Source organism: Lineus longissimus, chromosome 9 (assembly GCF_910592395.1).
Source record: "Lineus longissimus chromosome 9, tnLinLong1.2, whole genome shotgun sequence".
Lineage (NCBI taxonomy): Eukaryota > Metazoa > Nemertea > Pilidiophora > Heteronemertea > Lineidae > Lineus > Lineus longissimus.
In genome coordinates this window covers 8,280,325-8,295,400 of record NC_088316.1, presented here as the reverse complement: position 1 = coordinate 8,295,400, position 15,076 = coordinate 8,280,325, and the positions used below count along the sequence as shown (strand labels likewise).

The following is a 15,076-nucleotide window of genomic DNA, read 5'->3' as shown; positions in this document are numbered from 1 at the left end:
AATAAAAACAAAAAATTACATCAAATTTATCAATAGGGTCATTCCATTGGTGATTGATAATATTCTTTTGTAATTTCAGAAAGATAAAAAAATATACCTTGATGCTCTTTTTTCGCCACGGCAATTTTGATGATGTTAAAAAGTGCGCCATTTTGCACAAAATGGCGCCGTTGCTGTCAGCGGTTTACACATGCAATGACATGTTTTCGCGAGGAGATGTAATCTCTAAACCTACTTTTAGACTGTCTGAAACGAGTCTTCGAAATCAAGTTGGTTTCGAAACGGCCTCAAAATTCACTTGAGATTTTAACCAATTTCCGTCTATGGATTTGGCTTTAAAATATGTTTTTCATCAACCGCAAAGGGTACCTGTTAACATGGTAGTGTTTTAAAAGCAATTCATGTTATGGTTTAAGCGCATGCAGTGTGTTTAGGTACTCGGTTCGACTACGTCTTTTCTGACTGATGGCCGCTGTTGCATTGGCCATTGTTGAGAGAGTTAAGAAGGTAAAAGAAGCTTCTTTGAAGTATTTTTTTTTTTTATCGTCTTTAGTTCTAAGACTAGGTATTGTCTCGCACTGTTTAGACTGAGGTAGAGGACCCGTATCCCCAGGTCAGAATAAATCAAGATGTACAGACTGGGGGAGATGGCGGTACGTACCCATAAGTCTTAGCGGTAGTCTCGCGCGTACCGGATATAACCTATCAAGCTTTTCTCCTTCAGAGAAATACTGCGTTGCGCTCAACTGCCAATTATGCATTAGTCTGGTGGACACGAGGTTGGCCTTAAACTTGCTTGAAATCGAAAATTTGGACAACACACGTGTACTACAGCGCAAACGGCAGCATTCTGACATATACTATAGAAACATGTGGTCTGATTCTATTTTTACTTGTCATTTAGTGATCACGCGTCCAACCTCGTATGCAGGGTAATGTGGCTTTCTCATTGGTCGAACGTTAATTTTGTTCACAGCCTTATAAGGCACTTGAGCGCAACGCAGTATTTCTCTGAAGGAGAAAAGCTTGATGGGTTATATCCGGTACGCGCGAGACTACCGCAAAGACTTATGGGTACGTACCGCCAGCTCCCCCGGTCTGTACATCTTGATTGTAGTATGCTAAAGGTACGGGAGTTATTTTGTGCATGCCAAAAACGTTGTTGTCACTTCGGCTCAGAAATTAATACTCTTCACACACAGTGACAGTGCACGCGTCTTTGATTTAGACAATTCAAACAACCAAAATTTAGTAAATCCTGCGAATGTGAGAATATTTCATGTATTTCAAGAGAAGAAACATTACACAAACATGCAAAGGGCTTCATACAAAAGGTCCACACATAAAACTGTGTATAGGCCTGAATCAATCAGATAAGCCGGCGTGGCCGATGGTTACCGCATAGGATTCAGTCCCCTGACCCTGGATCGAATCCCACGACAGCCACTTTTAAAAATGTTCTGCCCCATTTGGATTTTTCTTCTTAATTTTGTGATAATATTTCTTCATTTGTTTTAAAAAGCTGACTTTCAGTTCACTCCAAATAACAGACAATATCATAGGCCTAGGCCTACATCTTCCGTATCTTATAAAAACAAGTGTCAGAGAGATGTGTAAGATTTTCAACATTAAATGTTGTACGGGACAAGACTAAATCATGAATCTTGTCACGTACACCGGGCCGGGGATGTATATACTATACTATAAAAATATATACTACAAAAATTGATACGAAAATACTTTTGAAGAATATTTTAAATAAAAAAACATCAGACAAAGGGCTTCATACAAGTGGTCCACACATAAAGTGCGAAGGCCTGCACCAAGAAATAAACTGGCCTGGCCGAGTGGATACCGCATAGGACTCGGACCTCTTTGACCCTGGTTCGAATCCCACGACAACAACTTTAAAAAATTTTCTGCCCCATTAGTGTGATAGTGCCGGGATTTTTCTTCTAAATTTTGTGATAATATTTCTTCATTTGTTTTAAAAAACTGACTTTCACTCCAAAATAACAAACCATATCGTACGTACATCTTCTGTATCTTAGTTTATAAAAAAAAGTGCATCAATCTTCAGAGGTGATTGAATCGAAACCGCTTTTGGCCAATCCAACCTTTTGGAATTATTGACTTTTACACCCACCAGTCCTTGAAACTCAATACCATGTCAACATCAGTTATGACTTTTGAACACCCACTTGCCTGCTTTTCCTGATAGTGGCACCACTGTCTATTGTGAAAAATATGACAAGTCCAACAATCGTTGTAGTATGTACCGGGCATAATCCGTGAGTTGTTATATGAAAAAAAATTTTTGATAAAAAAGATGCATTTTGGCAAGAATCGGCGGGCAGAAAATGCATACTGCATACAGTCTGCAGACTGGGGGTTTTCTCATGAGTCAATAGAATCTAAGGTATGGAATTAGGGGACCATATCAGCAGTTGCTTTCAGCCAACTTCTGTATTAAAATTAAGATCTGGAATTAGGGGACCATCTCAACAGTTGCCATGTGATTTTCACACTAAAAAATAAGAGGCCATTTCAGGTATATGCCAAACGGTAGAGCAAAGATTATCTAGGCCGTTGTGCAAACAGGCTTTGCGATACACCACGAGTTGGGGTGTAGGCCTAAATTCCTTTAACTGTGAACCAAGTGCATCCACTGGCACGCTACATGTATGTGTGACTCGCACGGATTTAGCACGTAGGGCCTACATGATGCTAATCAGCTATGATGTATCTTGTGACCAGGACTGTAGTAATAAACATTTGCCTGAAAACATTTTTTATTTGGCCTAACAACACCTGTTTAGAATGTCAAAGAGGCCGGTATTTTCACTTAACATCAAGAGACAGAGGAGAACTGTCAAGGTGGGTGTTTGATATACAATGGTTTTCTGTTCCCTGGGTTTCTTCATTCTGTTATCTTTAATTATATTTACCCATGTCATTCAGCACTTTTTATCATGAAATGCTGCCTTTGAAACGAACCCAACCTTGCCGGCCAATCAACCAGGCGCACGAGGCACAACAGGCCGATACAATATACATGTTCTGTATTAAGTACGTCATCTGTCATGCACACTCAAAAAAAATCTTCCTGCAAGATGATTCACAGGTAATTCAAATATAAGAAAACAAACTTTGAAAAAAAGTTGGCGCAAAGCAACTACTGATATGGTCCCCTAATTCCAAACCTTAGATTCTATTGACTCATGGGAAAACCCCCAGTCTGCAGACGGTATGCAGCATGCATTTTCTGCCCGCCGTTAAAGAATACAAATCACAAAACCTTATAACCTTTAACTGCGTCAGGGCCATATTTAACTTTTTTGTCCAGGGGGGGCAGTGGGATAGATCGCCGAAGGTCTGAAATGGCATTTTCCTGGCATTTGGAAGTGTGAATCAATAGTATTTTTACTCTAAAAAAGGACCACTTTTATGAAGTATTAGACGTGGCAATGTATGTGTACAGTACATACTAGTCTAGGACATTGAGTCCCAGCGGAGCTACAGTGCGCAATCTATGGATCCATCTGATTTCGATGGTGTCCCTGAGTACAGCACTTTGGGGCGATTCTGGGTGGGCGTGGATGAAGGACAGGATTGATATGGACACATCATCAATGCCTGCGTGGTTATGGCTGGTGAAGTGCCGGCCGATGGTGTCATCTTTGTTGCCCTTGGAGATATTGTAAAAGTGTTTTACAAATCTGTCCATGAGGCGGAGCTTGGTTTGACCAACGTATTGTTGGTTGCATCTTTTGCATGTGATGCAGTAAATGAGGTTACTGCTTTTGCATGTGATGTGCTTCATGGCCGTGTATGAGTGCGTGGTAGTTGTGCTGCGGATCCTTCCTGTCAGGTTGAGTTTAGGGCAGTAACGACAAGAGGTGTTGGCTCTTGGGCACGCGTTGCGGGAACCCGGAGGCAAACGGGTTGAGCCGGCAGTGGGGATTGTAGGTCCCCCTGATTGTGTTGCGGTGAATTTGGCTCTGACCAGAAGATCCCGGAGATTGGGAGGTTTTCTGTGGCCAAATGTGATGCGAGAGTCATGTAGCTGACGCGTTGCAATGGATTTCAGGAGCACGGGCCAGTTGTGGCTAACAATGCGCTGTAATGCTTGGAAACCCGGGATAAAGGTCGATATAAGGAAGAAATTGTCCTCAGTCGTCCCTGGTTGATCGTCCGTGTCCAGTGGGGCCTCATCTCTGAGGAGATCAGATCTAGAGGTGCGGTAGGCCCGGATGAGGGCTGTCTCTACAAGTGGTGCAGGGTAGCCACGTCGCATGAAGTGGCGGCCGATCATGACGGCATTTTCCTCAAAATCTGTGTCCAGGCTACAGATCCGGCGGATCCTGAGAAATTGACTGTAGGGTGTGCTTTTGAGGCAATGTCTCGGGTGTGCTGAGGAGAACAGCAGGTAGTTGTGCGCATCAGTAGGTTTGCAGTATAGGGACGTAATGATATTACGGTCTTCATTGATGCTGACTACTGTGTCTAGAAAATTCACAGACTGGCTGGAGATTTCCGCCGTGAATTTGATCGTCGGGTGGCAATCATTGAGATGTTGGATAAAGAGATCCAATTCCCTGCGGCCGTGTGTCCATATTTGGAACACATCATCGATGAACCTAACCCAGGTGAGGGGTTGTAGGTGGTATGTGTAGACGTGCGTCTCCTCAAAATGTGCCATGAAGATGTTGGCTAGGGAGGGGGCGACTTTGGTACCCATGGCAACACCTCCGGTCTGGAGGTAGTTTTCCCCATTGAACTCAAAGTTGTTCATAGTGAGGACTGCATCCAGGAGCAGGACAAGTGAGAAGTTGGTGGGTATTGTATTGGTGTCGCGGTGGAGTGCTAAAATGCGTTCCACAGCCGTTTTCCCTTCTAAATGTGGGATGTTGGTGTACAGGGAGGTGACGTCCAGGGTCACCAGTAGTGCGTCGTCAGGGAGTTGGCCTATGTCGCGTAATACCCGTAAAAAGTGTGTTGTATCCTTGATGAAGGATCTCGTTGTTTTGACCAGTGGTTGCAGGAAGCTGTCTACAAACGAAGATATTCGTTCTGTGGGGCATCCATTTGCTGACATAATGGGTCGTCCCGGAGGTGGGAGGACTCCCTTGTGTATCTTGGGTAAGAGGTAGAATTGTGGTGTGCGAGGTTTTCTCTGAATGAGATAGTCCTTGCATTTCTTGCTAATTTCCTTCCAGATATGGAGGTTATTGACAAGCAGTGAGACCTCCGATTGGTGGCGCTCAGTGAGGTTAGTGTCCTGTTTCGAATAGAAACGGATGTCAGCTAATTGGCGGAGGGCTTCCTTTTTGTAATCTGAAGAGTTCATGACTACCACAGCTGACCCCTTGTCTGCAGGTTTGATGACAATGTTCGGTAGGCGTTTAAGTTCTGTCAGTGCCTGTTTTTCGTCCCTGGTGAGATTTTGGGATTTTGGTGCAAAGCTACGTGACGTAGCCAAGTCCAGCTCATTCATGGAGATGAATGTCTCTAGATTTTTAGGTCCATGGGGGTTGAACGAGGATTTGTTCTTAAAAGTCCTCTGCTGGATCGGTGTAAGGCCGAAAGTGGCAGTGGCAGTGTCATCCGTGATAGTGTGGTTTGTAGGGTCTGTGTTCGGTTGGTATTCAGAGAAGAAACACTTCCGACGGAGGCTGACATGGAATTTGTCCATGTCAGCTCGGGCTTCCGCTATGTCGGGTTCACCCGGAGTGGGACATAAGTTTAGGCCCTTGGAGAGCAAAGATAGCTGTGCTGGGGTCAGGTTGTGCTGTGAGAGATTGACGACAGAGAGACTGGTGTCATTGGTAATAGTGTTATTATTTACAATATTTACATTATTTCCAGTGGGAAGAGTACCCTCCTGAGTGAGGGCACTGTTGTTGCTATTGAGTGACTTGATTAAGATTGTCTCAGTGCCTTGATAATTGCTAACTCTCTTGGTGAGAGTTGGAGTTGCTGGTTTGGGTTCTGGCGACGACTTTGCTGAGGCCTGGGTGAACGCCTGCGGCCTTGGGTTTGGGAGCTGGAGGGCTCTGTGTTGTTGTTCCTTGGTATTGGGGACCTGGAGCGGTTCCCTTGGGTGGCTTGCCTCGGTCCAGACTGATTTCTGGGCGGGCGGCGGCGAGACTGGGTGGATTGCCCACGGCCTGGTCGCCGGAGAGGAAAATCCTGACTAGCCTACCACCTACAACCCCTCACCTGGGTTAGGTTCATCGATGATGTGTTCCAAATATGGACACACGGCCGCAGGGAATTGGATCTCTTTATCCAACATCTCAATGATTGCCACCCGACGATCAAATTCACGGCGGAAATCTCCAGCCAGTCTGTGAATTTTCTAGACACAGTAGTCAGCATCAATGAAGACCGTAATATCATTACGTCCCTATACTGCAAACCTACTGATGCGCACAACTACCTGCTGTTCTCCTCAGCACACCCGAGACATTGCCTCAAAAGCACACCCTACAGTCAATTTCTCAGGATCCGCCGGATCTGTAGCCTGGACACAGATTTTGAGGAAAATGCCGTCATGATCGGCTGCCACTTCATGCGACGTGGCTACCCTGCACCACTTGTAGAGACAGCCCTCATCCGGGCCTACCGCACCTCTAGATCTGATCTCCTCAGAGATGAGGCCCCACTGGACACGGACGATCAACCAGGGACGACTGAGGACAATTTCTTCCTTATATCGACCTTTATCCTGGGTTTCGAAGCATTACAGCGCATTGTTAGCCACAACTGGCCCGTGCTCCTGAAATCCATTGCAACGCGTCAGCTACATGACTCTCGCATCACATTTGGCCACAGAAAACCTCCCAATCTCCGGGATCTTCTGGTCAGAGCCAAATTCACCGACACCGCAACACAATCAGGGGGACCTACAATCCCCACTGCCGGCTCAACCCGTTTGCCTCCGGGTTCCCGCAACGCGTGCCCAAGAGCCAACACCTCTTGTCGTTACTGCCCTAAACTCAACCTGACAGGAAGGATCGGCAGCACAACTACCACGCGCTCATACACGGCCATGAAGCACATCACATGCAAAAGCAGTAACCTCATTTACTGCATCACATGCAAAAGATGCAACCAACAATACGTTGGTCAAACCAAGCTCCGCCTCATGGACAGATTTGTAAAACACTTTTACAATATCTCCAAGGGCAACAAAGATGACACCATCGGCCGGCACTTCACCAGCCATAACCACGCAGGCATTGATGATGTGTCCATATCAATCCTGTCCTTCATCCACGCCCACCCAGAATCGCCCCAAAGTGCTGTACTCAGGGACACCATCGAAATCAGATGGATCCATAGATTGCGCACTGTAGCTCCGCTGGGACTCAATGTCCTAGACTAGTATGTACTGTACACATACATTGCCACGTCTTTTAACAACTTTTCCCTATGTGTACAATACAGGGTTCCCCCAGTCTTACTCCAAAGACAGGGGCAGCATTACTTAAACCGTATCCTGACACACTCCATGTCACATCCTATCCACTCAGGACAGGCTATCCGTCAAGCTATTGACCCCTGGAACTAATATCGGGAACATTCCGGTCCCAGACTGTCCGACGTGTAAAATACCTACAGGTCAACTGGATATGCGGCCTTTTACTCCCCACAGCCGCACATCTAGGAGAGGAACATTTTTCTATCAACAGTCCACGGCCCGCCTCTGCAGGGCCAACCCATCTTGATCAATATCGCCTTTATAAGTGTCTGATGAGCAACTCCTGCGAAACCGTTCACACCACCCCTGGCATAACCCACATGGCGCGCCTCCCCGCCATTCCGCGCAACTTTGCCGCCATGCTCCCTAGGAGCATGACGTCATGTCCGTCTCAAAGCCATGACGTCATAAAGGGGCCCAGCATCACGTCAACCACTGCGTCTTGACGTCAGTTCCAACACCTCACACGGTTTAAGAGATCAAGCGAAGACTTTTGAGCCTTCACAACGGTCACACAAGCCAATTAAGCTGGTCGCATCTCACCGCATAGCCACGTCAAAAATAATAACTTTCATGAAGTATTTTACGAAAATACCACATTTGGACAGAAAATGTTAATTTTCATAGTTTTAATTGTGCAGGATACCGTTAACAAGCAATAACAAGCTAGTCTTTACCTAATGTTGCATCATTGTGTATAACCATAGAAGACCAGGGTCAGGGCACTGGACTGGTCAGATTATAAGGCTTGCACCTGAGTTGATAACATCTGCTATCCATATGCTGCTATCATGCTGGTAAAGCTATGGCTAAGATTAGTTTGTCTTTTTATTACAGTGGCGCTACTATTGGGAAAACAGGGCAAGCGGGTGTTCAAAAGCCATAACCGTCAACATCAAATAATTCACAATTGATGTCTGTTCTCACTTTGCTGGACTTCAAATTTGCTGTAAAGCAAATTTCACATTTCTAGTCAGTGACTTGTTTTCGATAATATTTTCATGGTAGGTACAACAAGCAAGGATACATCAGTTTTTGATTTGACATACTTTTCAAGGTCAAACAGGTGAATTGGCTTAAATTGGCCATTTGAGTGTAACACAATGGCAGGTTTCTTTACCCCTCAGAAGATTTTCCTCATTCTGATGTTTACTCAGATTCAGTCACCCATGCTAATCCTAATTGCCCACGCCTGAAGCAGTCCATTTCGCACAACAATATGTGATGCAATTGTGTAACATCATATAACAGTGTGTGTAAAAAGCCTGAACATTGGGGCTCGGCTGTGTCTGTAGAAAATATCCGTGTTTTGCACTGTTCCAGGATTGACATGGGTCATGGCTTGAAGATGTGCTGAGCTGATCAGGGCCGTACAACTACAAACGTCCTGGAGGCGAGGGGGGGTTCAGACATTTGAAGGTCTTAAGGCCCGAGTGTGGAACGCGGATGAAGCCCCATAGAAGTGTATTTTCACGTGAGATTAAATTTTGACGCAGTAAATATAAGAGGGTGGGGGGGTGAGTTGCCCCCTGTCTGCTCCCCTCCCCGTTCCTATAATCATGCTGAGGGGCAGGGAATTTTGCTCCCTCTCAAGCAGTCCAAAATATTTTCTCTCAATAAAATTTTTTCTTCTGATTACCTACATTTATGAATGAAAACAAGGTATCATTGCAATGAAAATTAGCCAAACTTTTCGGATATAAACGACACTGACGCAAGCTTTCTAATAATGTCTTTTTTGTTGAAATACCTCAAGACAATGAAACGTTATCTGAATATTATGCTCAAAAGACATTTCGTAGATCGGGTCATTGATATTAACATGTGTACTATTCCTTTAAGTTGACAGTTTTGCGCAATAAGAAACCCAGCCAGGTGATGCTTATCATTACATAATATTATATAACATTACATGAACAGGAGGAATCAGGATATTTGTCTTTTTAACACAAATGTATATAGCGGCGGGCAGTCTGGGCAGAACTTGTGGCTTAATTGATACAGATTATCATGGCTCGTTCCCTCAAAAGGACTTCCTGGCCCTTTGTTAGCTGATTTTCAGCTGGATTTCGACCCATTCTCACCAACTGCAACTTGAAACTTGGTACATTTGACCCTCTGGGTCAGATAACCTCTGACACCAAACTTTGGTCCAATATGATTATCAACTTGGCCACCAGGGGGCCAAAACTTAAAAGGTATAAAGTGCAATATATTTGTTTATAAATTATTTGTTTTCAATAATATTTTTATGGTAGGTACTCCATCCAAGCAAGGATAAATCACAAGTCATAATAATTTTGATTTGACCTACATATTATACATAAAGCATGTTTCTTAACCAGCATGAATTCCTAACCACGAAATATCTATACGGTGAGCACAATGGCCCCTGGTCGTTTCATTCTTATCTGTAAGAACTTTAAAAATGTAAAAATTAACAGCATGCAAACATTTCTTGGTTGACACTTGACAGTACCTGACAAATCATAAGCTGGCTCCTTTCATCTGTTAATTTTTTTCCAGATCTATTATGATTAGGCAAAGGAAAGTTGGATTGGTGTGAGAGCGAAGAACCGAAAAATCAACTTTAAGACATTTATGGAAAATAACTGCTTGTGAAGTGATTCAGCTTGATACTTCTTGGCTACAAGGACAAAGACAAGATTTTTATGCTGTCTTGTTATGAATAGTGATTATATGTTCGACTCACCTTGTTGATCTTGCTCCATCGATCTTTCATAATGAGTCACACTAGCCCGAGTGAAGCGGCCAAGGCCAATTCTCCTAGCAACCCTCCTATCCCAATTCGTCATGAATCTCTAGATGTTTCCAAGTTAGCCGAACTACCTGGTGGCCTGACTAAGATGCCGTTAACTCTATCCCCTGGAAGTGAAGATGAAGATGCTGAGGGTTCCTGCACATTCAACGCATTAAATCTATGGAAACATTCATTCCAAAGTCAGTATGAGATGTATTTAGGACAAGAACTGTGTGATATTGAGTTGAAAGTTGGAAGTAGTTATATCCAGTGTCACCGTCTTGTTCTGGCGTGTGTAAGCCGATATTTTAAAGTCATGTTCACATCCAAAATGGCAGAGTCGACAAAAGAGAGCATCACAATTAATGACATTGATGAACAAGCCATGAAATCATTGATTGAATTTGCATACACAGGAAAAATCACAATGACTGTCAATAATGTGCAGCCATTACTCTATGCCTCTTCTATCTTACAAATGGAGACAGTGGCATATGCTTGTAGTGATTTCATGAAAACACACTTGGATCCGAGCAACTGCATCGGTGTCCGTAATTTCGCTGAGCAGCATGGGAGATCAGAGCTTTTAAAAGTGGCAGACAATTTCATCTTTGATAACTTCACGGAGGTGACAAAATGTGATGAATTTAACGAGATATCTGAACATCACATAGAAACAATAGTCTCTTCAATGGACCTCAATGTTGATAGTGAAATTGAGGTATATGAAGCAGTCATGAAGTGGCTGAATCACAAATTACCAGAACGAGAAGGTCTGCTGACGAAATTGATCTCTAGGGTGAAGTTGCCTTTGATTCCGGCACCATATTTGATGACCCGGGTAGAAAAGGATGCAATTTTAAAAAAGAATCTTGAATGCCGGGATTTCTTGGATGAAGCAAAATATTACCAACTGGCTTTGTCAGGAGTTCTGCCGGAAGTAATGCTGACAGATCGGCACAGGCCAAGGAAAAGTTGTGCAGGTGAGTGATAAAATCTAAGTAAAGTTGCAGCTTAATAAACTGTAAACTGCCAAATTTTTGTGAAGGTATATTTTCTTCGTGGATATTGCAAAATAATGTCCATTGTTAAAACTGTTTTTATGAACTTGAAATTTGGTACACATGCCTCCCAATGTCATGTTATCTCTGACACCGAATTTTGATCCGATCGGATTCTCAACTTGCCAACAGGGGGGCCAGAAGTAGAAACCTAAAAAGTTTGACTATGGGTCACTCATTGTTGGTAAGATTTTTATGGTTGGTTCTCCTAGCAAGGATACATTATATTGTTGCGCTATTACCGTTGCGACGCGGCCGACTTAAACAGGTAATGCGGGTATAAAAGGAGGAGGCGGGCACCAGGTTGGCAAATGGCTGAGTGGTAAATTTGAATTCGGAGCTCCTTGGTTTTTTAACAAATTTTGTCAAATATCTTGAGATTGGTGTTGAATGAGTAATTTGAATCATAACCATGATCAAGTTAAAGTAATAACAAACCAAATGACCAAATTTCATTGGTAACAAAATTATCCTAGTTGGTGTATTTGGGATGAAACAAGCTCCAACTGACCATTTTCAAACACATAATGCATCCATCTAGTGCAATAATACGCATAAATTATTATAGGCCCCAGATCCTGTCTGGGGACTATATTGATATCACTGGAATTCTCGAAACTGTTATTTACTTCCACCAACACATTTATTGCGGTAGTCCAGCAAAACGGCTAAATAAACCAGAAATCAATCACCCTTACACCACCAAACCAAATTCCATCTATGGACTATCGCAAAAGTATTTTAAAAATCCTGAGTATTTCGATACTTTTGAAGCATTTTTTGCTGAGATATTGTCTGATCGTCTTCTCCCAACATGCCGAAGCCGCGATTCAATCTGACATGCGCTGTGACATGCGCAGAGGCGAGACGCTGATACATTAGCATAAGCTCCGCCCCGTCATAATGACGTCATTGTTCTCAGGAGTTGGTCGAGCGATGGGACGATGGAGGTATTATAAAGAAACCCAATTCGATTCATGGACTATCACAAAACGATTTTTCAAAACTCAGAATATTCCGATGCTTTAGATGCGTTTTTATGACTCCAGCTCCTCCCTCCTAGCTCTGGGAGCTGGAGTCAGTATTGTTTTTGCTCAGGTTTCTCGTACAATCACGTGACCTCTCCAACACTCGATAATGCACTCTTTTCATCCACGTTTTAGGCCAATCTTCGGCATGAACATGAAATCTAATAAGCGCAGTACTTAAATCAGATGTTTCTCTCGCCTTGAAAACATTCCTGGGTAAAATCCATTGAGATTAGCCGAGTTAATCTACTTTTTCCGTGCTTAAAATCTCTGCCGCTGAATTCTATAAATATGACCCGCTCTACCAAAACTAGGCGCTTGTCGCATCTGAACTTGACAGGTTGATACGGACTTGTTGTTCATTTCCCTATTGTAGACCTTTTGTTGAATGTGACCAAATCAGTTTGTAATAGATTTCACAAAAGGTCAACAATAGGGAAATGAACAATCTTAATGGCTGATTAACACATTATTTGGCAGTGAAAAAATTGTACAATCGACAAGTATGAATCTGCATGAGAGAACAGTATTGATTAACCATCGTTTCTTTTTGCAGCAATGTGTGTTGCATAATTTTTTTTGCTACTTAGGACAAAATCACCTTTTTGAAGGTAAGTGATTTTGTTTAAGAACTGGCAACGTCATGGCTTTGATATGGTTGTTTGTCATGGACAAGTACAATGAACTGTTCTCTCCTGCAGATGTACTATACATTTAGGGACCATCTCAAAATACAAGTGAAGCCAAAAGAACTAGTTTTTAGTGTCTCAGTGGATGTCCTCTCCCCTTCAAAAGACTAAATGCGGGGTCTTTTTTGCTGCAAAATTTTGTATGGTGAAGCTGCAAGTTCACCACGAAACTAAATTTTGGCCTTTGTATCGTTGACCTCCTTGTCTCCAAACTAAAAAATTTAGTTTTATTGGCCTTGCGTTTATTTTGAAATGGTTCCTTGGGCGATGTCAATACTGAATAAGGTAGATTATGATAATAATTAATATTGCGATGCTAATTATTAATTTGGAATCACTTTGTATTATAGGCTTGTGATTGGCAGCTAATTATTTCAACGATAAAAAATTTGCACTTCTGTAAAGTGAGAGAATTACCTGATGGCAGCACTTATGCTCTAATGGGAAATGGCTATACTGTAACTGTGACGCTATCTGCGAATTGGTGTTACCACCTATGGCATTGAACAGTAGTCAATATGGTTTGTAACGTCATTACTCCAATTATAGCGCCTGTGTGTTTTTGCGATTGAAACTTTTGTTGCGTGACTTACGAAAATATAGGGCTTGCGAAAATTGTGAGGTGTACAGTAATGGGTGCCAATATTACAGAGAACACTGAAGTATACTATTTTTTGTGATCAATGAAGACAAATCAAATGTCATGATATAATGTGGCAGTGGATAAATTAATGCAACAGGTGGAGTTTTGCCATGTTCAGCCGTTTACCAAAAAACACAGAATATGCAGGAATGTCTCAGTGTCTTTTTTTGTGGGACACCACGTACATAAATTCACAAAGACGCCTTATAATGGACAATTAGAGCATTTTGTGAAGTTGACTACAGCAAGTAAAAGTTTGGCAATGAAATATATTTGTACTACAAGAGTTTATGGCGATGACCTTAATTGGAACATTATAGTATCTTTGTTCACATCTGAAGTCACTAACAACCACTGCACCCGACAACAATGAAGTTGTTCTTCAGTGTTGGTTATGCTTGAGAGTGAACACTGCTTTTCTCTTTATACCGTTGATGGAAATTATGCATGATATACCAAGTATATGTATCTTCAAATAACAGCCACTGGGGCCATGTTGGTAATTACTTTCGTTTTGTCTGCCCTGTAAAAGTGTTGGGGTAGACGGAATAGTGCTGGAATGATTTCGTCTTCGTTTTGAGGTATGTTGTTGATGAAGGGTTGTAAGATATGGGCAGGGCACACATACGTCAGTGCGGTAGTGTCCTCTTTGCGGAGCCTTAAGCGGGCCCATGTGTTGTACTGAATAGTTTCTGAGAGCTGCGTTAGACCGCAGTTTGAGTTAGTGCATTTGAATAATGAGTCTGCGGGATGAGGGGCATTTATGCTCTTTTTGCACGCATCACAGTACGCCTTAATGAAGACCTCTGCACCAACAATTTTAGCGATGAAAGACTCATCTGGTGGTGGCAGAACAACATCTTCGAGATCTTCAATTTGGGTTATGACTGTGTGTTTTTTAGAGCTCAGCCTTCCTCCCTGAAAAGGCGACACTGATGCTTGCTTTATCTCATAGGATTTGTTTGGTTCTCGTGTGTCCATGAAATCTTCCCATAGGGTGATGATTGAATGAGCTGTGTTATCAGAAATTGTGCATTCTTGCAGAGATGTTCGAGCTCTCTTTGCAGTGTTCCTCTCTTCGGGTAGTTTTACGTTTATGACTTTAACATTTACATTCATCTGCTGATACTGCTATAAGAGCCTAGGTCAATGAGTTTTATTTCTGGAATTGCACTATGTGCAGGCTTTGTGTATGGGAACTGCACATTTGTATCAACCATGGAAGTGCGTTCCCCCACCTTGATATCATTTTTGTCATGGTCAAATTTACTTGGACTTTTGACAAAATGCTGAAATTTCACAGGGCTCTTGGAGGATGCTTTCTCGAGGAAAGTTTCTCGCTTTTTAGGCGAGAAGCACACTACTCTGTCATATTTAGTGTCGCTGATTTGCAATTCTGCATTAAAGT

General features: G+C 42.8%; 1 protein-coding gene across 6 annotated transcripts in view; it reads left to right on the top strand.

The window, feature by feature from the left end:
* Positions 1 to 249: 249 nt before the first annotated feature.
* Positions 250 to 15,076, top strand: part of LOC135494137 (kelch-like protein 8) — a 322,348-nt gene continuing 307,521 nt past the window's right edge. For 4 of the 6 annotated variants that reach the window (XR_010448352.1, XM_064781934.1, XM_064781940.1 and 1 more), the window contains exons 1-2: positions 256 to 507; positions 10,013 to 11,230. Coding sequence is in view for 5 of the 6 variants with exons in the window: in XM_064781934.1 (XP_064638004.1) it covers positions 10,231 to 11,230 (1,000 nt within the window). In the remaining variant the exon portion in view is untranslated. Of the gene's footprint in view, positions 508 to 10,012; positions 11,231 to 15,076 lie in introns of all 6 variants that reach the window. The other 2 variants (XM_064781936.1, XM_064781935.1) reach the window with 2 other exon arrangements.